The sequence below is a fragment of the Gobius niger genome, assembly GCF_951799975.1.
Source record: "Gobius niger genome assembly, chromosome: 17".
In the NCBI taxonomy this organism is placed as follows: domain Eukaryota; kingdom Metazoa; phylum Chordata; class Actinopteri; order Gobiiformes; family Gobiidae; genus Gobius; species Gobius niger.
Window position 1 is genome coordinate 18,699,229 of NC_136868.1, and position 18,297 is coordinate 18,717,525.

Genomic DNA, 18,297 nt, shown 5'->3' on the forward strand with positions numbered 1-18,297 from the left:
GATCGGGAGCCAATTATAGAAGGGGCCTTTTTTTTCTTTTTCTTTTTTTAATACAAGAACTTTTGAGAGATCACGATATCGAGGTCATCTAAAAAATAAAAAATAAAAGGTATTACGCCTGAGGATAAACTTTACAGTGACTCTTCAATGCGTCATCTATTGAAATTGAACACATCTTTAAAAGTTGCAAAAATGTTGTCCATTCGAAACATGTCATCAACACTTTCGGCAAACTGAATTACCATCAGAGTAGGTTGTATTCATTCTACCACAGAATTCAGACCAGTCCTCCACCTCCATATGAAAACACAGACTCGGTAGAATGTCATCCAACCCGTGACACCCGAGTGGAAAAACACGAGATACATATCAACAATTTTAACACTTAATTTTATCTTGACCACAGCGCTTATCATTGACACACCGCTAACATTGGCCTTGCAGTGTTGTAATTATTTCCCTCATTAACTGCAAGGGCTAATTAATGAGCACATACATGTACAGATTTAAAAAATAAATAAATAAAATTAAATTATACACGGCTCTTCGGGGACGATCTCGCCGGCGCTCCCGATGTGATGTTACGTCAGGTCACGCGCGCTTTCAAACGCCTATTTAACCTCGAATTAAAACAGCGGCAAATATTTTGTGCGTGGGACGAATGCGCTATCTAAAAAATCCACATGTTCTGGCTGAAGAAATAAGAGTCTCACTACTTACTTACAAACACACACACACACAGACACACAAAAGTGAGGCGCCGCGCCAAAAATGACAACAACATCCCGTGGTATCAGTCAGTATCAGTGCACGATGGGGGTTGGTGGTATTTTCTAATAGCGGCATAATTAACGGGTTCTATATCGCAATACAAACACGCTGAAGACAAGAACAGGGATGCTTTGTTCCATCCCACCCACCATCCAGTCCATCAGTGGCTGCTCACATGGGGAAAGGGGGGGGGGGGGGACTATAAAATCATTCTTAATTACACATTTGTCACATGAGAAGTGTTCTACTTTGTCTGAGCACGCTATTAATTCTGCGACTACTCATTATATGCCCAACTTCTGTCTACCACGTCTTCCCCCATTTCAGGTTTTTTTTTTTTTCCTTTGGTCCTGGACATTTCAGGCATTTCATTTGATGTGCACTCACTAAAGTCTTGCAGAGAGGAGAGATGTTCCTTTGGGGATTGGGAGGTTTGACAGCGCATATAGCCTGTCAGTGCTGCAGTGGCTAACTATGATAGGACAATTAAGGGGAGGGGGGGGGGGGGGGGTTTAGAGGCAGCTATTTATGTGCCAAGAGCTACACCAGATGAGATGGGAGGAGGCAGATAGCATGCGGCATCCCCCATGTATGGAAAACGTACTGGACATCACATGGCATTGAGGACATCAGAAATGGTAGAACATACGTAGGATGTGGTAAATCCTCAGGGGGCGAAGCTGAGTGAAAACAAGAGAATTATTTGAAAACTAGCTTGAAGTGGCAGTCGGCACACTTCTCCCCGTGCAAGTCCTGAGAGACCGTTTTGATTCATGATGGACCAATGTGTAACGGTTTACTTGCACAGGCTGTAGATGAAGCTTTGTTTGAACACTTATCCCAACCCATAAAACGCTTCCCATAGTGAATTTATTTATAATGTATTGTGAGTTGATTGATGAAGAGCATCACATCAACTGCGTCATCATTGTTTGTTTGCTTTGGTCTGTTGTGTTCATAAGAAAATAAAAAATAACACCAATACTGAAAAAATAGAAAACAATCAAAAGACTGTGTGTACTTGGCCATATTTTACACAGACACAGCTAAATCCACAGAAACCCACATTGTCCATGAGAGACCGTACTGTAGTTCTGAAACAGCATTCATGTCTTTGAGATGCTTCCATCTCCTTCTCCTTTAGTGAGCTTGCAGTAGCCACAGCGGTTTGCTGCATCCCCAGAGAGGCTAAATCTCCACATAAAAAGACAAACAACATCTGTTTACTCTCAAACACTGCCTAGGAACCTGCCACTAAACTAGAGATCTAGCAGCAGTGTTTCTATATTTTACAGTGATCCCTGATGACATTTCCTTAAAAGTTTACTTCATAAAGGTCTATTAGCGTTCTCTCGCAAAATAAGCCTACATCACGGAAACAGAAACAACTGTATAACATTTGAGCATTAAATGCGTCCTTCGTCTGCAGAAAAAAAATACAACTCCTTTGAGAGGTGGTCCAGCAGGGGTTGCCAAATTGCAGAAAAGAATTCAGCAGAAAACCTTGGGGACTCCCACAAAATCCCTATGACTGTCCATCAGTGTAACGTTGATGGACAGACAGAAAGGAGATGGCAGAAGGCAGAAGGTTTATGCAACATGCTCATCGAAGGTGATGAAACTAACGTTGCTGTTTGTTATTCTATTATAATGGTTTAACATGGCACTGAATCACACTTTTAAATGAAAGCAGAGCAGCAGCACACATGACCGGGCTTGTAGTCTTGCATGTGCACATATGTGAGCCATGCTTTGCTAACTTGGTTGTGATTCAGTGTTTTTGAGTACATGTATGAGGTACATGAAAAATGATTTGATTAATAAAAAAATCTTAAAATCATTTGTTTCTTTCCACTTCTGGTTACATGTTGTTACAGCTTGGAGATGGTAACTGGGCCCGGGCATCACAGGACCGGAAGTGAGGTCCTCTGGGACTCAAAGACACGCACTGCTCTCTGCTGTTCACTCCCACTGTGTGTCTGAAAGCGGCACTGGTGAGACTGGAGTCTTGATTTGTGGCCATTCAAAGTGCTGATGCCAACTCACCCAGGTGCTGCGGAGAGATAGTGCTGGGAGCATCCTGTAGACCGCACGACTATTGTGTTGTTAACTCATCCCACGTTTACAAAAATGTAGTACTGATTGGACATTGTGGCTATAAATGTCTCCTCTCTTTGGCAAGGCATCAAACAATCGGCGCACAGACCAGTGACAGTGTGGAGACTAAATGAGGCCTGCTGCTGAGACCAAAGCGCACGTGTGGAAGCATCCCTGTTCAAACAAGCACTACAGCAACAGCCACCCCCTCAGCAGTCCTCACATCTGTACAGTCACTTCAGCCTCTTAGAACAAGCAATAAAACAATGAAAGGCTGGATAAGAGCAACTGAAACGGCTACATGGAGATGTTTCAAAAGTAGCAGAGTAACAGGTTATTACAGTTGCTATCGAGCCTTCGGCAACACAGCGCACTGGCAAAAGAACGTCTCAGACACTTCAGATTAATAATTGTCCAAACACCCGTCTTTAGAACTGCAGGCTCTTCAAAAACGAACTGTTTATTTACAACAATAGCAATCTTCTTGAGTGAATATTTGTTTATTCTGCTGCTACAAACACACTAACCTTATCTTGTGGAGGACAAAGCCTGTGTCCTGTCCCCTGCCTTCATACATGATCTGCTTATTTCATTTGGACCCAGGTAAATCTCATTTTAGTGATGACTCATTGTGCGACGGCATTTTAAATGTTACTACACTGTTTTTCCAGCAGAATATTTAAGCCCTGAAGTGTGACATTTGCTACAACCTTCTAAAGAGTCATAAAGCCAACTACGACACAATTCTGGAATTCAAATTCTAATCTGCAAGGGCCAATGCATAGTCAGATATTGCGATCGTACAGAAAATGGTGAAAACTGTACTGCAGCTCAGCCCAATAGGTCAGTCATGCAGTAGCAGAGTCGACGCATTTTTAGACGTTGTGATATTTATGATGGGCACTTTGCAGCTGTAACCTCTTCTACCCTCTGAGGCTCACAAAACAATGGGGCCATAGGTCTCAGTTTAACAGTTAAAATGTAATATTGCTGATGTGCTTGTGTGGCTAAATGTTTGTGGAGTACATATTAAGGAGTACTAGAAGTAGATGAATTATTTCTATTTGTTATATTCCAACAAATCAAAAATATCCAAGCTGAAAAAAAATAACAAACCTAAAATGATTACCACACTGCTGCAATCAATAACACTGTCCAGTTATATTAAAAGAAAAATGAAAGTGTTGATGTTCTCTATAGTCACTTTCCATATTTGTTCCTGCTTCCTGCCAATGTTTGCTGAATACAAAAAAATGTGTACTGCAGACGTGCATAATCGAGTCTTCGGAGATCGGTGCAACACTTGGTGAAACAACCGACGATCTAAACTATGCACACACTTCACAAACATTAAGGGTAAAGTCAAAAGTACAAGAATACAGTAGAACACTGCATTCCCCTCAGAAGGAACATTACAATAGTATCTTGTCAGCATCATCCCAGAACAATAAAGCAGCAGTCGACAGACAGCCTCAGCATCAGAGCACTGTTAAATTACAGCCCTTAGCCTCCTCTTCCCCCCTCCTGGATCTACTCTCTCATCTGCAGCACCAGGAGAACAATCTGCAGAGTAATTAGCCTGCACCAACACACACTTATACTGCGAGAAGGAGGACGTTTGGCTTGATTAAATTATTAAACCGCACAAACATCTAAACAAAAGCGGCATCAAAGAGGCACCGCGGCTCTCCTTCAAACGCTCCTTGCTGTTCCCTAAATACACAATGCAGGAAAATGTGTTCTCCCATGCCACCAGTTGGCATAATTAGCTAAATGTGCGCGTTTGTGTGTGTTTGCTGTGATTGGACACTTCCTCCCACTGCTATCTGAAATAACCGAGTGTTTAATGACAATGATGCCAGAGAAGAGTCGCCTCTCCCCCTCACACACGCACATCGACACACGTGTGCATTAAACAATAGTCTAATTACAACATTTAGATCTCCCCCTTGCCGTCTGCCTTCAGGCCTGAAAATCTGTGAATCTGAATTGAATTTAACCCAAGTTGAGGGCTGCGCTGGCATGAAAAGACTATTTGATTAGTGCTGCAGTTGTTTCATTTGTGCAGCAGCAGATTGCGCGGCCTCTCAATCCGCTGTGCAATCTGTATTCATTACTTTGTGCAAAAGGATGATCCATGTCTCCACGGCGGCATCATCTCCTCATGCAGATGTGGCAGCAGCAGGCCCTCACTGCGCCATCACGCCACATCCAGAACACAGAGTGGTAACTTCACACTGTCGTCTTGCAGGGGGAACAGTGTTTGGATTGTGTGGGGCCTTTGTGAGTAAAGTTTGCATGTTCTCCCTGTGTAAGAAGAAGATTGTTTCTCCCATGAGCCCAAATCATGCACAACTAGATAGTCCAACCCAGCTCAAGATCTGTGGAGCTGCAGGGTCAGTCAATTGCAAAGGAAAAATGTCCATAAGGGGACAACATGTTAACCCGCATCAACGTTCCAGAGCTCAACAAACAACAACAGTACTGGGTGTAGATAGAGCGGCATCTTTGGAATTGCCCATACATGGTCATGTTCGACCATGTTCGAGGGGGAAAACAAATGACCTTTCTCCACTATTATTTTAACAAAATCAAAATGTTGAATTATGAATATATTTTTTGACTTAATAAAGATACAGAGTCCTTGATATTGATCAAAGTGGTTCAACAGCCCATAAATACTTGAAAAACACACAATGCTAACTAGGAAGCAAACGTTAGCTTCATGCTACATATGCTCACGTTAGCAACAAGTGCTGTTGTTCACTTCTACTGAACAATTTGCTGTGAGAAAAAAACATCCATATGGACCTAATTTTGTCTTGACTTTATTTACATGTGTGTGTGTAATGTTTAAAGTCGCCAGAAAACAGCTTAAAAGAGTGAAAAAATATTATTTTCACCCCTCGGCTAGGCCACGCCCCATTGTATGGTGCTTTGCCGTTTGTATCTGTGCTGTCAAAAGTTAATGTACCAATGTTTTGACAGAATTGTCTTTGTAAATGTTAATGGTTATAGTTTAGTGATCAGCAGAGAGCACTCTAACAAGTGAACTGTGATGTCCTTGCCTTGATCAGCACCACCTAGACAGGTGTATGGCATTGTTGCCTCATAATCAAAGGGAGTCAATACAAGGAAGAGTGTGGAGACATTGTTGGTATGTTATCTATAGTTCATGTATGCATTTCCAACATTTATGGGAATCATTGTGCTAAACATGCACAGTGTGAAATATGACATTTACAAACTATGTCAAAATGTATGCTTAATTGGTGAAATACAGCTAAAAATTGTGATTTACGTAGGAAGTGGTAAAAAAAAAAAAACTAAAATCTGTTTAAAAAGGCATTCATAGCCTAAATACTATTATTTTTTGTATTTTCCTTTCCAAGGTTTTTAACCTGCTGCTGCTGCTATAAACTGCTACTGCTAACTGCTGCTCTCTGAAGCAAAACAACAAAGTCTAAAAAATAAAAAGACGTAATGAAGCCGAGTTGAGCCTCTGTCCTCCATCTACTTCTGGCTTTTTCAAGTTCAGTCCACTTACATAAAACTTGACAGTATCTATAGGCAATAACAGAAATATTGAATTCAATAGTATAGCAACTTTATTGTGTTTTGAGTGCAGCTATAGGAATCAAATAGTCAGCTGAGATGGACAAAGTCAAAAATGTATTAAAAAATGTATTTCAGTGAAAGTACTAAGTGCCCATTTGTGATCTCCAATCACCGTACTGGTTGTGATATAATATATATATAAGCTATTAACATTTAAAATTCACACTTGTTTATTAGTGTTTTTTCAAGAACATCACACTTTTTCTCCTATACAGAACTTATACTAACCCGTCAGAACCTTTGACACTCTAAATCTCTCAAACGCTCATATTCAGTTCTATTTAAATGTAGACAATTCTTTACAGACAGCAAATAAAAAGTCTCTTTACTCTGCTTTATTCCAAAACATGCCCTTGGATCTGAACCTCCTTCTTTAAGTGAATAAAGCATCAAGCTAAAGGCAATGAATTTTGATAAGGAACCTTACGTCAGCTGAGATAACCCAGTGGAAACTCATTTTGCTATCAGGAGGACAATTTGAAAATTCATTTGCCACTGTTGTCATATTCCTTTGTCCACGTCATTATAGAGTGATCTGGGGAGCATCAGCCCTGACAATGACTTCCTCTTAACAGCAAAAAGGTCACTTCCGATACTCTACCCCCCCTTCTGATGTCGTGTGGGATCTTTTAAATAGTGCTTGAGTAGTTCCAGAAGTTTCTGACAGGGTTTGAAACTAGGAAACTTAAACTTTTTGGTCCAATGCAAAGTGTTTGAAGTGCAATAATCCGTTTGGCAGAGTTACACACATACGCCTATGTCTTTAAGTGTGGGGAAAACCAGCTTTTAAGAAAACGACAGACCACAAGCACGGGACGCATGCCTATCTACCTTACACCATGTGCAGCAGAGGCACACAGGCATTAAAGGCAATACTTCTCTGAACCACGTACATGCTGGATTGACAGGCTTTGACGCGGTAGGACTGATATTTGCACATGTGTTGCGCATGTTGCCTCTGTGTGTTATGGCGTATGATAAAGTGAGGTGGATTAGCCAGCCTTCCAGCATCACACCACATATAGCCCTCCCAACAGGCCATCCGTGGGCACCCAGCACAGAGCAGATGTCTGTTGTGAGCACTTCTGGCTACGCTACGTCACCAATGATTAAGCCCCGACCACACTGCACCAGAGACCTGCCTGTCCTCCTCCTGTCAACACTGAAGGACACCATGGACACCAGCGCAACACCAAGGACAAGAGAAGGGATACAGAGTAAGAACAGAGATCAAATCCGTTCAGTTAATGCCATGGTTGTATGATTCCATCAAGACGACATGTCGGTCAGACTTCAGAACATTTCTTAATTCACTCTATTTTTGGCAGAATTCAGAATGAATCTGCCCCTCCGCCAGAGTATTTGCAATTTGAATATATTTGTGATAAACATCTACTGGAGGTGACGTTCAAAGTTGTCCACTCCACTCTGGCCTGATAGACCGACAAGCTCAGATAAGCACCAATAATAATGGAGCCTGGAATTGATGTTTAACATGACATGCAGTAGCCAACTTCCCAGAAGAGCAAGCATTGTGCTGTATTTAGAACAGAAGGAGAATATATTGCACCACATGAAGCAGTCATTTCTGGTAAGTGCAGCCCCTGGACCTTCTACTCAGCCCTGACTGTGTCTTTATACAAAGAAATCAATGTGGATCACATCCATTACAGCTTTTGGCCTGCTCTGTTTGTCTCTGTTTCAGTGTCTCATTCAGCACTTTATCCCCAGCTCCAGAAAAGACATCAGAATATTAATATGTATCAGTGTGATAAGTAAATTACACATTCAGAAATGTCACCCCATTAAACGTGTCTGAAGGCCTTTTAACTCAATTAGCTCACATTATGTTATATTACTGACAAGTAATGTTTGAATCACAATATTGTAGTCACAGTGTCAAATTTGTATTCAACAGAACACAAAATGTGAGAAAGCACAAGTTCACTAATAGCTTGACATATATTTTTGAATAACTTGAATTTGATCAAGAAATGCTATATTGATCTGGATCTATATAGATTAGCTACAACAAGATTCATGATTTAATAAAAGAAAAGGACTAAAATGATTATTGTATAGGGCTATCTTTAGGAAAATTTTAGGCAGGCAAGTATAGTACAACACTGACCCTGCCTTTAAAAAAAAGTGTCCACCAGTCCTTTCTCTGAAGCCAATGCAGTCAAAACTAATTTCCTTAGTGAGAATGATACACATTATACTGTATAATAATTTATTTAGAAAAGCACAACAATAATATCTTAGTCTTGTTTCAGGGGAAATGTGTTTGGATAGTGAGTACTGCCTGGTTCCTCCTGTGGGATGAAATGGAGTGAACGCCCTGCTCCTTGCTGCTCAATGCTAGCCCTGGCCAGGCGAGGTGCACAAATCAGCCCTGCAGCAGTGGCTGGAGTTGAAGGCACTCGGCACTAGGTTTTACTGCCTGTCTTCCACCAATGGCTCCCCGAAGGCTCCTATGATAATAGCTCACAGCCATGCCCTTCACGGAGCCTGACATCAAGCACAGCCCTTCAGCAGAATGGAATGCCATATCAACTTACCCAATGGGGTGTCATATCAAGTCATCCACTGATTCTGCCCATAACAGACACAGGCGGAAAGGAAATACCGGGGATAGGAGTTACATGTCTCGGTAAAATTCACTGCAGAGATGGGCATAAACAACTTTTAGAGAGCTATTTTATTTCAGATATTAGGTTTTGGTATATCTTATTCTCAACAAAGCCACAACAACAACCCAGAAGAAGTGATACTAACAATACTGTATAAAATGTTGACTTCCATAATTGAAACAAAAATTTGCCTGGTTTGTACAAAATTTTCAGTGCCAAATACAAGATGGCACAACAAATTAAGAATCAGTGAAGCTATGCTCAGCATTTTGAATCAAGTCGAGAAACACTAAATAATAAAGGACATTCAAAAAAGAGACATTCACCCAGCCATCCATCATAACCAGTGCCACAGTGAAGCCAATTTCCACAAAGCTGCTAAGCTGATTGAGGCAGACCAAATCTGTTTCACCAGCTTACATTCCTTCAAAATAGCCATCTCACTTCCAATATCACGGGCTTTTACTGTTCCCCATTCCCCTGGCTCAGACTAAGAGTTAGCAAGGCTTAGCTGGATGAAACACTCCAGCAGCCCGCTCCCCCCTGGAACCTGCTGATATCTCTATAGCACATTCTCTCCCACATAGCTATGCACACAGTCTTTATTTACTAAGACCATTACTCTCTGTAGCGGTTTAATTTCTCTCTTCACTTTTGGTCTCATATCTGAATATTACAAGCATTAGGAAGCTGCGTAAAGATTTATGTGGAACGGGATGATTGCAGACGCAAACTTAATTGAGCCACTTGCACACACCTTGACTATAACCACAACACTATCCACTGAGTAGATTACATTCATGCGGCTGATGAAGAAGGATGCTGGGATAATACCAGGCTGAAGTGTGTGAGGAAGCCTCCAGTTGAGTGCTGTTCAGAGGAGTAATAAACAGTGTTTGTCATTAATGTGCATTATCTGTGCCACTATAGTCAGGATGAAGGTGCTCATTTTATTAATCTTTTGTTGCCTATCTCATTCTCTGCACAGTCACTTTTTCTCATACATTTTATGTTATTTTGCCACAAGAGCAAATATCCTGTTGGCCCGGGCTGCAGCCTGCTGCCGCTGGACTATCTGGCCCTGGGATCGATCCGGCTTCAAGCCTAGGCCTCCCATTCATCTCACAGCCATAAAATGTGATTAGTGCTGACTACAGCACTGCAGGGAGATGGCCTGATAGCCTTCGATAGACTGTGGCTGTGCAGGACACTCCACAGGAAGAGCGCAGCAACAGTATGCTCCAGATTCATCTTTTCACTGTGCTTTTGGCTTTAGTCTAATCTTTGCTAGTTTCTGTTAAACATTCATTCATTGCAAGTGACAGCCTGCAGTACGTCATTTAATATATTTAATATCGAAATAGCAATAACAACAATAAAATATTTGTCTCAGTATACTCTATCTCTATGTGACAAATGGCAACAGGTCTGCATTAAACCCCTTACCAGGTGTCCACAGGTGAGGTTTTAAATCCAAAAGTGCATCATTAGGTGTGTGAAGCAGTGTATGAACAACAATGATTGTATACGCTGTTATGATCCACAATTGTTCAGACACAAACTGCTAAATGACAAGATAAAAGGCAAGATTTGCCTAAACCTAAATAGTTGTGAGAAATCACTCAAACTCATATGGAAAAGTTGTTGGTATAAAATGAATAAATCGAAAAAAGTGTTGTGCTGACCTGTGTTTCTCGGATGTTCTCCACGGTAAAGTTGAACCAGACTCTGAAGCGAGGATTGCAGGTGTCAGGGCGAATGAAGAGGTCAAACTCAAAGTCACTGATGTAGTCCACATGCCCCAGATTTCCTGCACAAATTTACAACATTTTGTTATAAATGTACAACAAAAGAAATACATTTAATCAAAGGTACAGTCAATCATGTCATATCAAGCCAATCTTGATATGACATTTCCACCAAGTACTGTTTATGGATGCTAGAGGGCAGCTGCCTGGAAGGTGAGTAAACCAGAGCTAAGAAAAATAACTACATAACATGCCAACTTTTGGAAACATTTGATTGCTAGCCTTTCGCACTGAAGAACTTGACTTTTATTTATCATCATTTCCAGGATGAATAGTAATAATCGAAAGACTAAGTAGGTATCTTAATCATTGACGAAATGCCATGTGTTTTATGGCTGGAGGTGAAAATAATCTAAAATGGTTGCATTGGTAAAATCCAAGCATTGGGTCACGTTTTGTGGACAGGGTTGGGTCACACAGAAGACATTGATGTCTCAAGCCTTTCATCCTTGACACCTGGTAAACATGTTTTTTTGAAATCCTCAACTCTGAAAAGTGATGTGGATGGTGGATGGTCTGTTCTTGTGGACCTTATTTTGTTTGCAAACCCAGACAAAGAAGACCTTATTAGAACTTATTAATCCAGACTATGTAGTTCTACCCCTTTATCTGTAGTTCTGCTCCATCTTTTATGTTTATGTAGATCTTAGTGGTTATCAAGATCAGTAATTCAAGTTTAGTAATGACAAACACTACAGTTCACTGTTTTCGGTTTAAAGAAAAAAAATGTTTTCTATTGAAGGACTTGTTTCATTTTTCAATAGTCCAACTTTTCCAAATAAACAATAGCAATTCTATAAAACATCATCCATGTCATAGATAAATGTTACTCTCTACCCTTCAGAATAGTGACCTAACCCTCCCCTTGGACTGACCCATGCAATGATTCATTGCTCTGGAGAGTGTACATACTTAGTAGTGCTGGGAAAATCCACTGTTGTCACGATCCAATACGTATCTCAAGGATTCGATACGTATTGCTATACAGTAAGTAATTATGTGTGATATGTTTACCTTAAGATGTGTAAAAAATCATGTGTCCAAAGTTTATAAACAAAAGACCATTTCACATTTATTGAAGTGTTAAGATTGAAAAGTGCATTTACACAAAATGTAACAAATTGCTGTGCAACTGTTTCTGGAAAACAAAGAGCGCAGGATAAAAATGTTTCCAAACAAGTATTGAAAGTATTGTGATACTTGATAAAGTATCGATACTTGGTATTGCACCATAAAGTATTGCGATCTGACACAATGTTTTGCTCCAGGCGCCAAGCCCTAAAACTTTGTATCTTGGCAAAATGCTGAAAGCCTCAGCAGTTAAAGTAAGAAATGTCTTTTGTGACCAAACCCACCAAATGTTTTGTTTATTTGTGCAGTAACACACTGCATTTACTCTCTGTATCCATAACTGTAAATGAACTGATATTATTCTATATAACTGAGTGAATGACAAGCATCAATCCTTTGGCAGACTCACCAGTGGCAGTGCAATCCAGACTCACTGAGAGCAGATAAAGCCCAGAGAAAGCAGAACAAGACTGTAGCAGACCCAGCTATAGCGACAAAAAGCAAGCAGACAGTAGTACTATATATAAATAAACATTACTTACTAGTACGGCACCTGTCCACACATGTGTCATGGATTTGATCCACTCTAACTCTCAAATCACAGACAGCCAGTAAAGCACACAAGTGGCTGTTATAAGTTCAGTAAGAACAGTAATAGTAAAAACACAAACTGTATGAGCTAAAACCAGACAAAGTGTGAAAAACATAACACTGAACACACAGTGGCAAGTCTCATTCTCAAAAGATCAAAGTTTTACATGATAGACCAAAGCAGAGCACTGCAGTGTAGCTGGTAGCAACTGCAGCCACGGGCGGCCGAGTTATTGAGCCTGATGCTAAAGCTTGACGTGAGAGATGGCTGCTGCCTCAAGGTTAGAATTACATGTGCAGAGCGCAGAGCTGCAGCGATATGACATGCCATTGATCCATGGTTTAATTTTATGGTGGCTAACTCCAGAATCTAGCATGACCCTTTTAATCAATCACACGTCTCATTGTATTTAACGCAAAGAACTTCTTTATATTGTGAAATGGAGTATCATGAGCTAAAACAGATAAATCACCATCAGTTGTAATGGAAAGCACTGTACTTATCAAAATACATAATGTCCAGTGCCCAGAAGAACAGGCCCAGTTAAAAGATACACAGTCTCATTTCTTGCATGACGGCGAGAACATTGAAAAGACTTGCTTCTTGCTTCACCCTTTTACACTAAAGTGAACAAAACATTATAATACAGTGTTGTCCTGTTGCCATTCTGATCAACTATTTGTGCAAAATAAAACATGAATAAAATCTCCAACATTGTGTCTCTCTGAATCGGTAAAGGAGCAAAAGGTGAAGAGTGTTTGAAGTGAAGTGGAACAACTGGATATTGGTGTGAAAACAAAAGTTGTTGAAATGGGCATGAGGCTGCCTCATTACACAGGACCAGAGGCAAGTAAACAGGGCGCAAACATTAGTTGGCCTGGTGGATACTCCTTCAAAATGTGTGTGTATGTGTGTGTGTGTGTGTGTGTGTGTGTGTGTGTGTGTGTGTGTGTGTGTGCCTAGAGAGAGAGAGAGAGAGAGAGAGAGAGAGAGAGAGAGAGAGAGAGAGAGTGAGGAGAACGAGCGGCTGGAGGAACCTGGCTAATGTAATCCCATTATAGGGGTACAAGGGGGAGCAGTCACACAGCTCGGCCCACACAATAGGCCGCTCTGCAGCCGCTGGCTCTCCTCTGCAGATGGATCAGGCGACAGAAGGGCTGCGTTAACACACACAGTTGTTTAAAAATTATATTGACGGTGTTCAATCTGGTGACTACATTGTCTTCGATTTTAATTAAATTATAATTTTGTACTCTTTAACATGCTGTCATTAACTGCAAACATACACCTCCCCATTAAAGCCATGCCCAGTACTTGTACAGCACTGCTCCTTCACTTGACATAGACAGAGTCAGAAGCGCATTTAGCCAGCAGACACCAGATTAAAAGAGTGCTGAACTACAGGGACAGACCAGCCAGGCACCTTTTTAAACTTATTTTTGCTGTGTTTTATTTCATTATTGGAAAACACATCAGTTTTCCCCGCGGCTGCTCTGCGGTGTGAGCAGGATTCCTGGACACAGAAGAGAGGGACTGATAAAGGAAGAATTGATTCCCGCCGGCAGCCAAAGTGGAGGGGTCTGAGCTGAGACCAGCAGCTAAACGTCTCCCCCTCGCTCTGTGTTTCTCACTATCTCCCCCTCTCTCTCTCTCTGTTTCTCTCTCTGCTTCTCCCTCTCTCTGAATTTCCACCTCTCTCCAGTCTGAAAGCAGGTAGTCACTGAGGCAACATCAATCTCCGCCTCATGACTTCCTAAAGCCTGTCTTCTTCCCTGATGTGGTATCACTTCATCTGAGGGCCAGATAAAAGAGGTCACCTCCAAGTTTTGCACAAACTAACGACTTAACAGGTGTATTAAAGTGCACTCACTCACGGCTAACAGCTTGGATTAGGTTAAGTCCGCTACTTAGTGCAACTTTATTTAAAAGATCACCATGTATCAGATTAAAAGGGAAACCTACTTGAAGAGCATGTAACACTTGGATATGTTGATTTATCGAGAGGGCAGTATACGGTCTGCAATACTAAGACAATAAAGTGAATATATAACAAAACAGGATAATATGAGACAATCTGGGAGAGCAATAAAGGAGAAAATCATACAGTTACGAGTCCATCCATGCTCCAGGGAGCCCTTGTATCAATATAGATGAACAAGCTGCAGGCCTAAGGACAGATACATATCAGATGATGCACCACCATGCCTGCACATTCAGAACAACCCATTTCAACTAGTCTTTCATAATTGTGTTTTTTCCCCTGAAATGTCCTGAAGCTACAGTGGTGAGCTCTATCTGAAGCATGTGCAGTCGTAATGGCTTGTAGAGATGCATTTAGACTGGCTCTAGCTTAATTTCATTATCAATCTCATCCAGACAGTGCTTTAGCCCCACAGCTCTGGACATGCAGACACTCCACATTAGCACTGAGGACTGGACCATAAGAGATGTGTTCTCCAAGTAGACTCCTGGACCAACTAGTAGTTACACAATCAGCGTCCCATCTAAAGGCAGCCGGGTGTTTTTCACACAGAGGGAGTGATGGAATGTAAGTTATTATAGGTCTTGTTATTCACATTATGTTTGCAGTGTGACGAATATATTATAGGTAATGTTTACGTTTAAGCTATTGCAGAGGCTGTCCCGTACATATGTAAGGTCGGACTTCTACCAGAAGGACAAGCAAACTTTGATGTCCTCTATTGTGTATTCCGTTGTTGACTTTCTGCCTCCTATGTCTCCTCACCTCCTTCCTCCCTGTCCTTTCCTTGTGGTGCAGCAGTTCATAGGCGTGCGACTGCAGAGGAAGTCTGAGGAAGTCTGCAGATAAAAGTGTTGGGAGCTGAGGAGTCCTTGGCAAAGCCTCAGGCAGGGAGAAGGTCAACAGGCCCACTAAGACGGACCGTTATCATCCTGGTAACATGCTATCGAAGAGCCTGCAGGACTGTTTATTTACAGTTATTGCTCCCTCTGGGCGCACACTTCAACGCCTGGGGCTGATTGCTCTGTAATGAGTTTAGGAACACAGGGAGCCAATGTGAGAAAAGAGCAGAAACAAGGGAGGTAAAAAATAAAAAAAAAGTCAGTGGCCGGTAACCAATGGGTCAGCAACACAGGGGAGTTCAGGGAAGAACAGGGGACACTGACAAAAGGCAGGAGTTTACTACAGGCCAAGGTGCTTATCCTCCCGTGTGTGTTTGACTGACCGAGCAGGCAAATCGCCTCAAATCGGACAGCGGTTGTTTAAATGAGCTAAAGCTCTGTGCAACAAAGCAGCAAATGCCTCTTGACCTGGACTCAGTGGTATCTCATTATGAAAGAGACTGCGCCGTGCAAAGGCACACATTCACCTGTAGAGACTACTAGCATTTGGAGGATTGTGTGGATTGTGTGGATTTCAAAAGACCTGTAAAATAGTTGTTTTTAATTTTAAGGAATTTTTAATTCTAATGTCAGTATAAATGAACTGTCCCACACTTAAATGAGTTTCACACAATTATCATCATAACTCATTACCCAACTGAGTGAAGTGTCCATGTCCAATAGTCTACTAAATTACAATTCAGAGAAACCTTTGTCCATTTTTATTTCTTCGTCCAAACTTTCAACTTCATTCAATTTCAACTTTATTCCATCAGCTAACTGGCAACTAATACCACCCAAACAATTACATGTAATATTTTTTATTGGCTGTAACAAGTAAACATTTACAGGACAGGGAGGAAAAAGTAAGTGAACTTAGGAATCTTGCTGAACAGCAACAGTTTTGCAAAGAGTAATGTTCCAAGATTCATCCTAATCGTTGTGAGCTGCCTCAGGGCCTAGACAACGTGTAATCATCATTACATCAACTGTTTTTCTGTAGTTGCAGATTAGACGTGCACAACGATCAGGATGAATCTCGGACCATTCCTCTTTACCAGACTGTTGCAGGTCAGTGAGATTCCTGTGTTCACTTACTTTTACCTACCTGTCCTGTGAATGTTTACATGTTATGGCAAATAAAAATATGATAAAATGCAATTGTTTGGGTGGTATTAATTTAAGCAGACACTGTTTACTCATTCTTATGATTTTGATGAAGATATGACCACATTTTATGACCAAAATGTGAGAAATTGCAAAGTGTTCATATACATTTTCCTCCCACTGTGTATCAACTGCTGGCCATGGGCAATACTACCACAGCGCATGTGCATTTATGCAATATTATGTCTGTTAAACACCGAGGGGATTTTGAAGCAACAGGAGACACTTTTGTGTCTGAAGAAGAATTACAGAGCTCCTACAGAAGCACATAAAGTCGCTCAGGAAAAAACAGAGAGCAGGAAGAGACAGCCCCAAATGCCATTCAGGGGCCTGGCACAAGATCAATGTGTTTCTCAGCAATCATTTTGTAAGGCACCCCACCAAGCAATACCCATGAAACCCAATGTAATTAATATATAGTGTAAAGTGAATCCATTAATTGAAAAGCTAATCCCCTTCATTTTGATAAATTTGCTAATTTAAACAGAGGAGGTCTTCTTCTGGGATGGTGTTCTCCAACTAAACAGGAAAGTTAAAATGGTGTCAAATTTGTGATGGAAAAATGATAAATGCAGAAATGTTTTCTAATCTACATGATTAGGGTCAGGAGAATTATGAAATACAAATGTAACATTACACATTTTTACCCAATTGACCAAATGAAGAAAGTTCTATTAAACTCAAGAACAACAAAGAGAACATGCCATTACAGGGATACTTTGATATACACTACCAGAGCTACCAGGTGATGAATTGGAATATTTACACAGCGTGGCAGCAGACTCACTAGAAAGCTGCCTGCAATCTCACCAAATACATTTGATCAAAATCCTCCACCAGTCAGGAACTCAGCCTTCACTATAAAAGTATATCACGTGCATTTGTGTTATCAAACAAACCTTGGCACATCAGTGAAGCTCATCTCACCGAGAGCTTTTCAAAATAAATCAGCAGAATAAACACAGACAGCGCGCAAAACACAACTAATAAAGCATTACAAATCCAGCCTATTTTCCAAAAGTGTGTGATCTAGGATGACAAATGAAATGTCAAATCCAAAACTGGATTTTGAAGAGAAAAGCTAGGGAACGGATTCCTGGATGAATCCCTGGAGGGACGTGTGGAAGTGGCATTTGTGCAATGCTGAAAGTGGTTGTAGTATTGTTTTTTTTTTAATAACACACTCATCAAAATGCTAGAGGCGGGCCCAGAGCCAGTGAGAAGCCATGTTCCAAAGTACATTTAGAACAGCAAATAGCCCTGAGCAAGAAATATAAAAATATCAACAAAGTCAAACCTGCTGCATGTGTCACATCATACCGATTAGGAAGAAGTAAACAACAGTGCCATTTCATATCGTTTCTTCAATATTTCTCCATCAACCTTTCCCGTTCTCTGTTCTACAGTTCACAATCAAATGCTTTCATTGCTGACCATTTCTCAGAGCAGCTAGCATTTAGTGACATTTGGAGAAGATGAGGTGACGCCGACTGGGTCTCCAACACATGGATTATATCAGCCATCAACAATTAACTTACAAAACGCAGAGATTGTTTGAGAGGGTTTTGGCTGAACAAGGAAAAACAGAGCAATTTAGCCATACTTTAGACATTATGAGAACAGCATACATAAGGCCAGAACTAAAACTGTACCAGAGGGAACAAGTAGTCCTCAGCTG

At 41.0% G+C, this 18,297-nt stretch overlaps 1 protein-coding gene across 2 annotated transcripts in view; it reads right to left on the minus strand.

Moving 5' to 3' along the window:
* agbl4 (AGBL carboxypeptidase 4) overlaps positions 1-18,297 on the minus strand; it is a 236,883-nt gene that overhangs the window by 208,395 nt on the left and 10,191 nt on the right. For both annotated transcript variants that reach the window (XM_079575204.1, XM_079575203.1), the window contains one exon: positions 10,805-10,929. In XM_079575204.1, coding sequence (XP_079431330.1) covers positions 10,805-10,917 — 113 coding nt within the window. In that variant the 5' untranslated portion in view covers positions 10,918-10,929. The remainder of the gene's footprint in view (positions 1-10,804; positions 10,930-18,297) is intronic.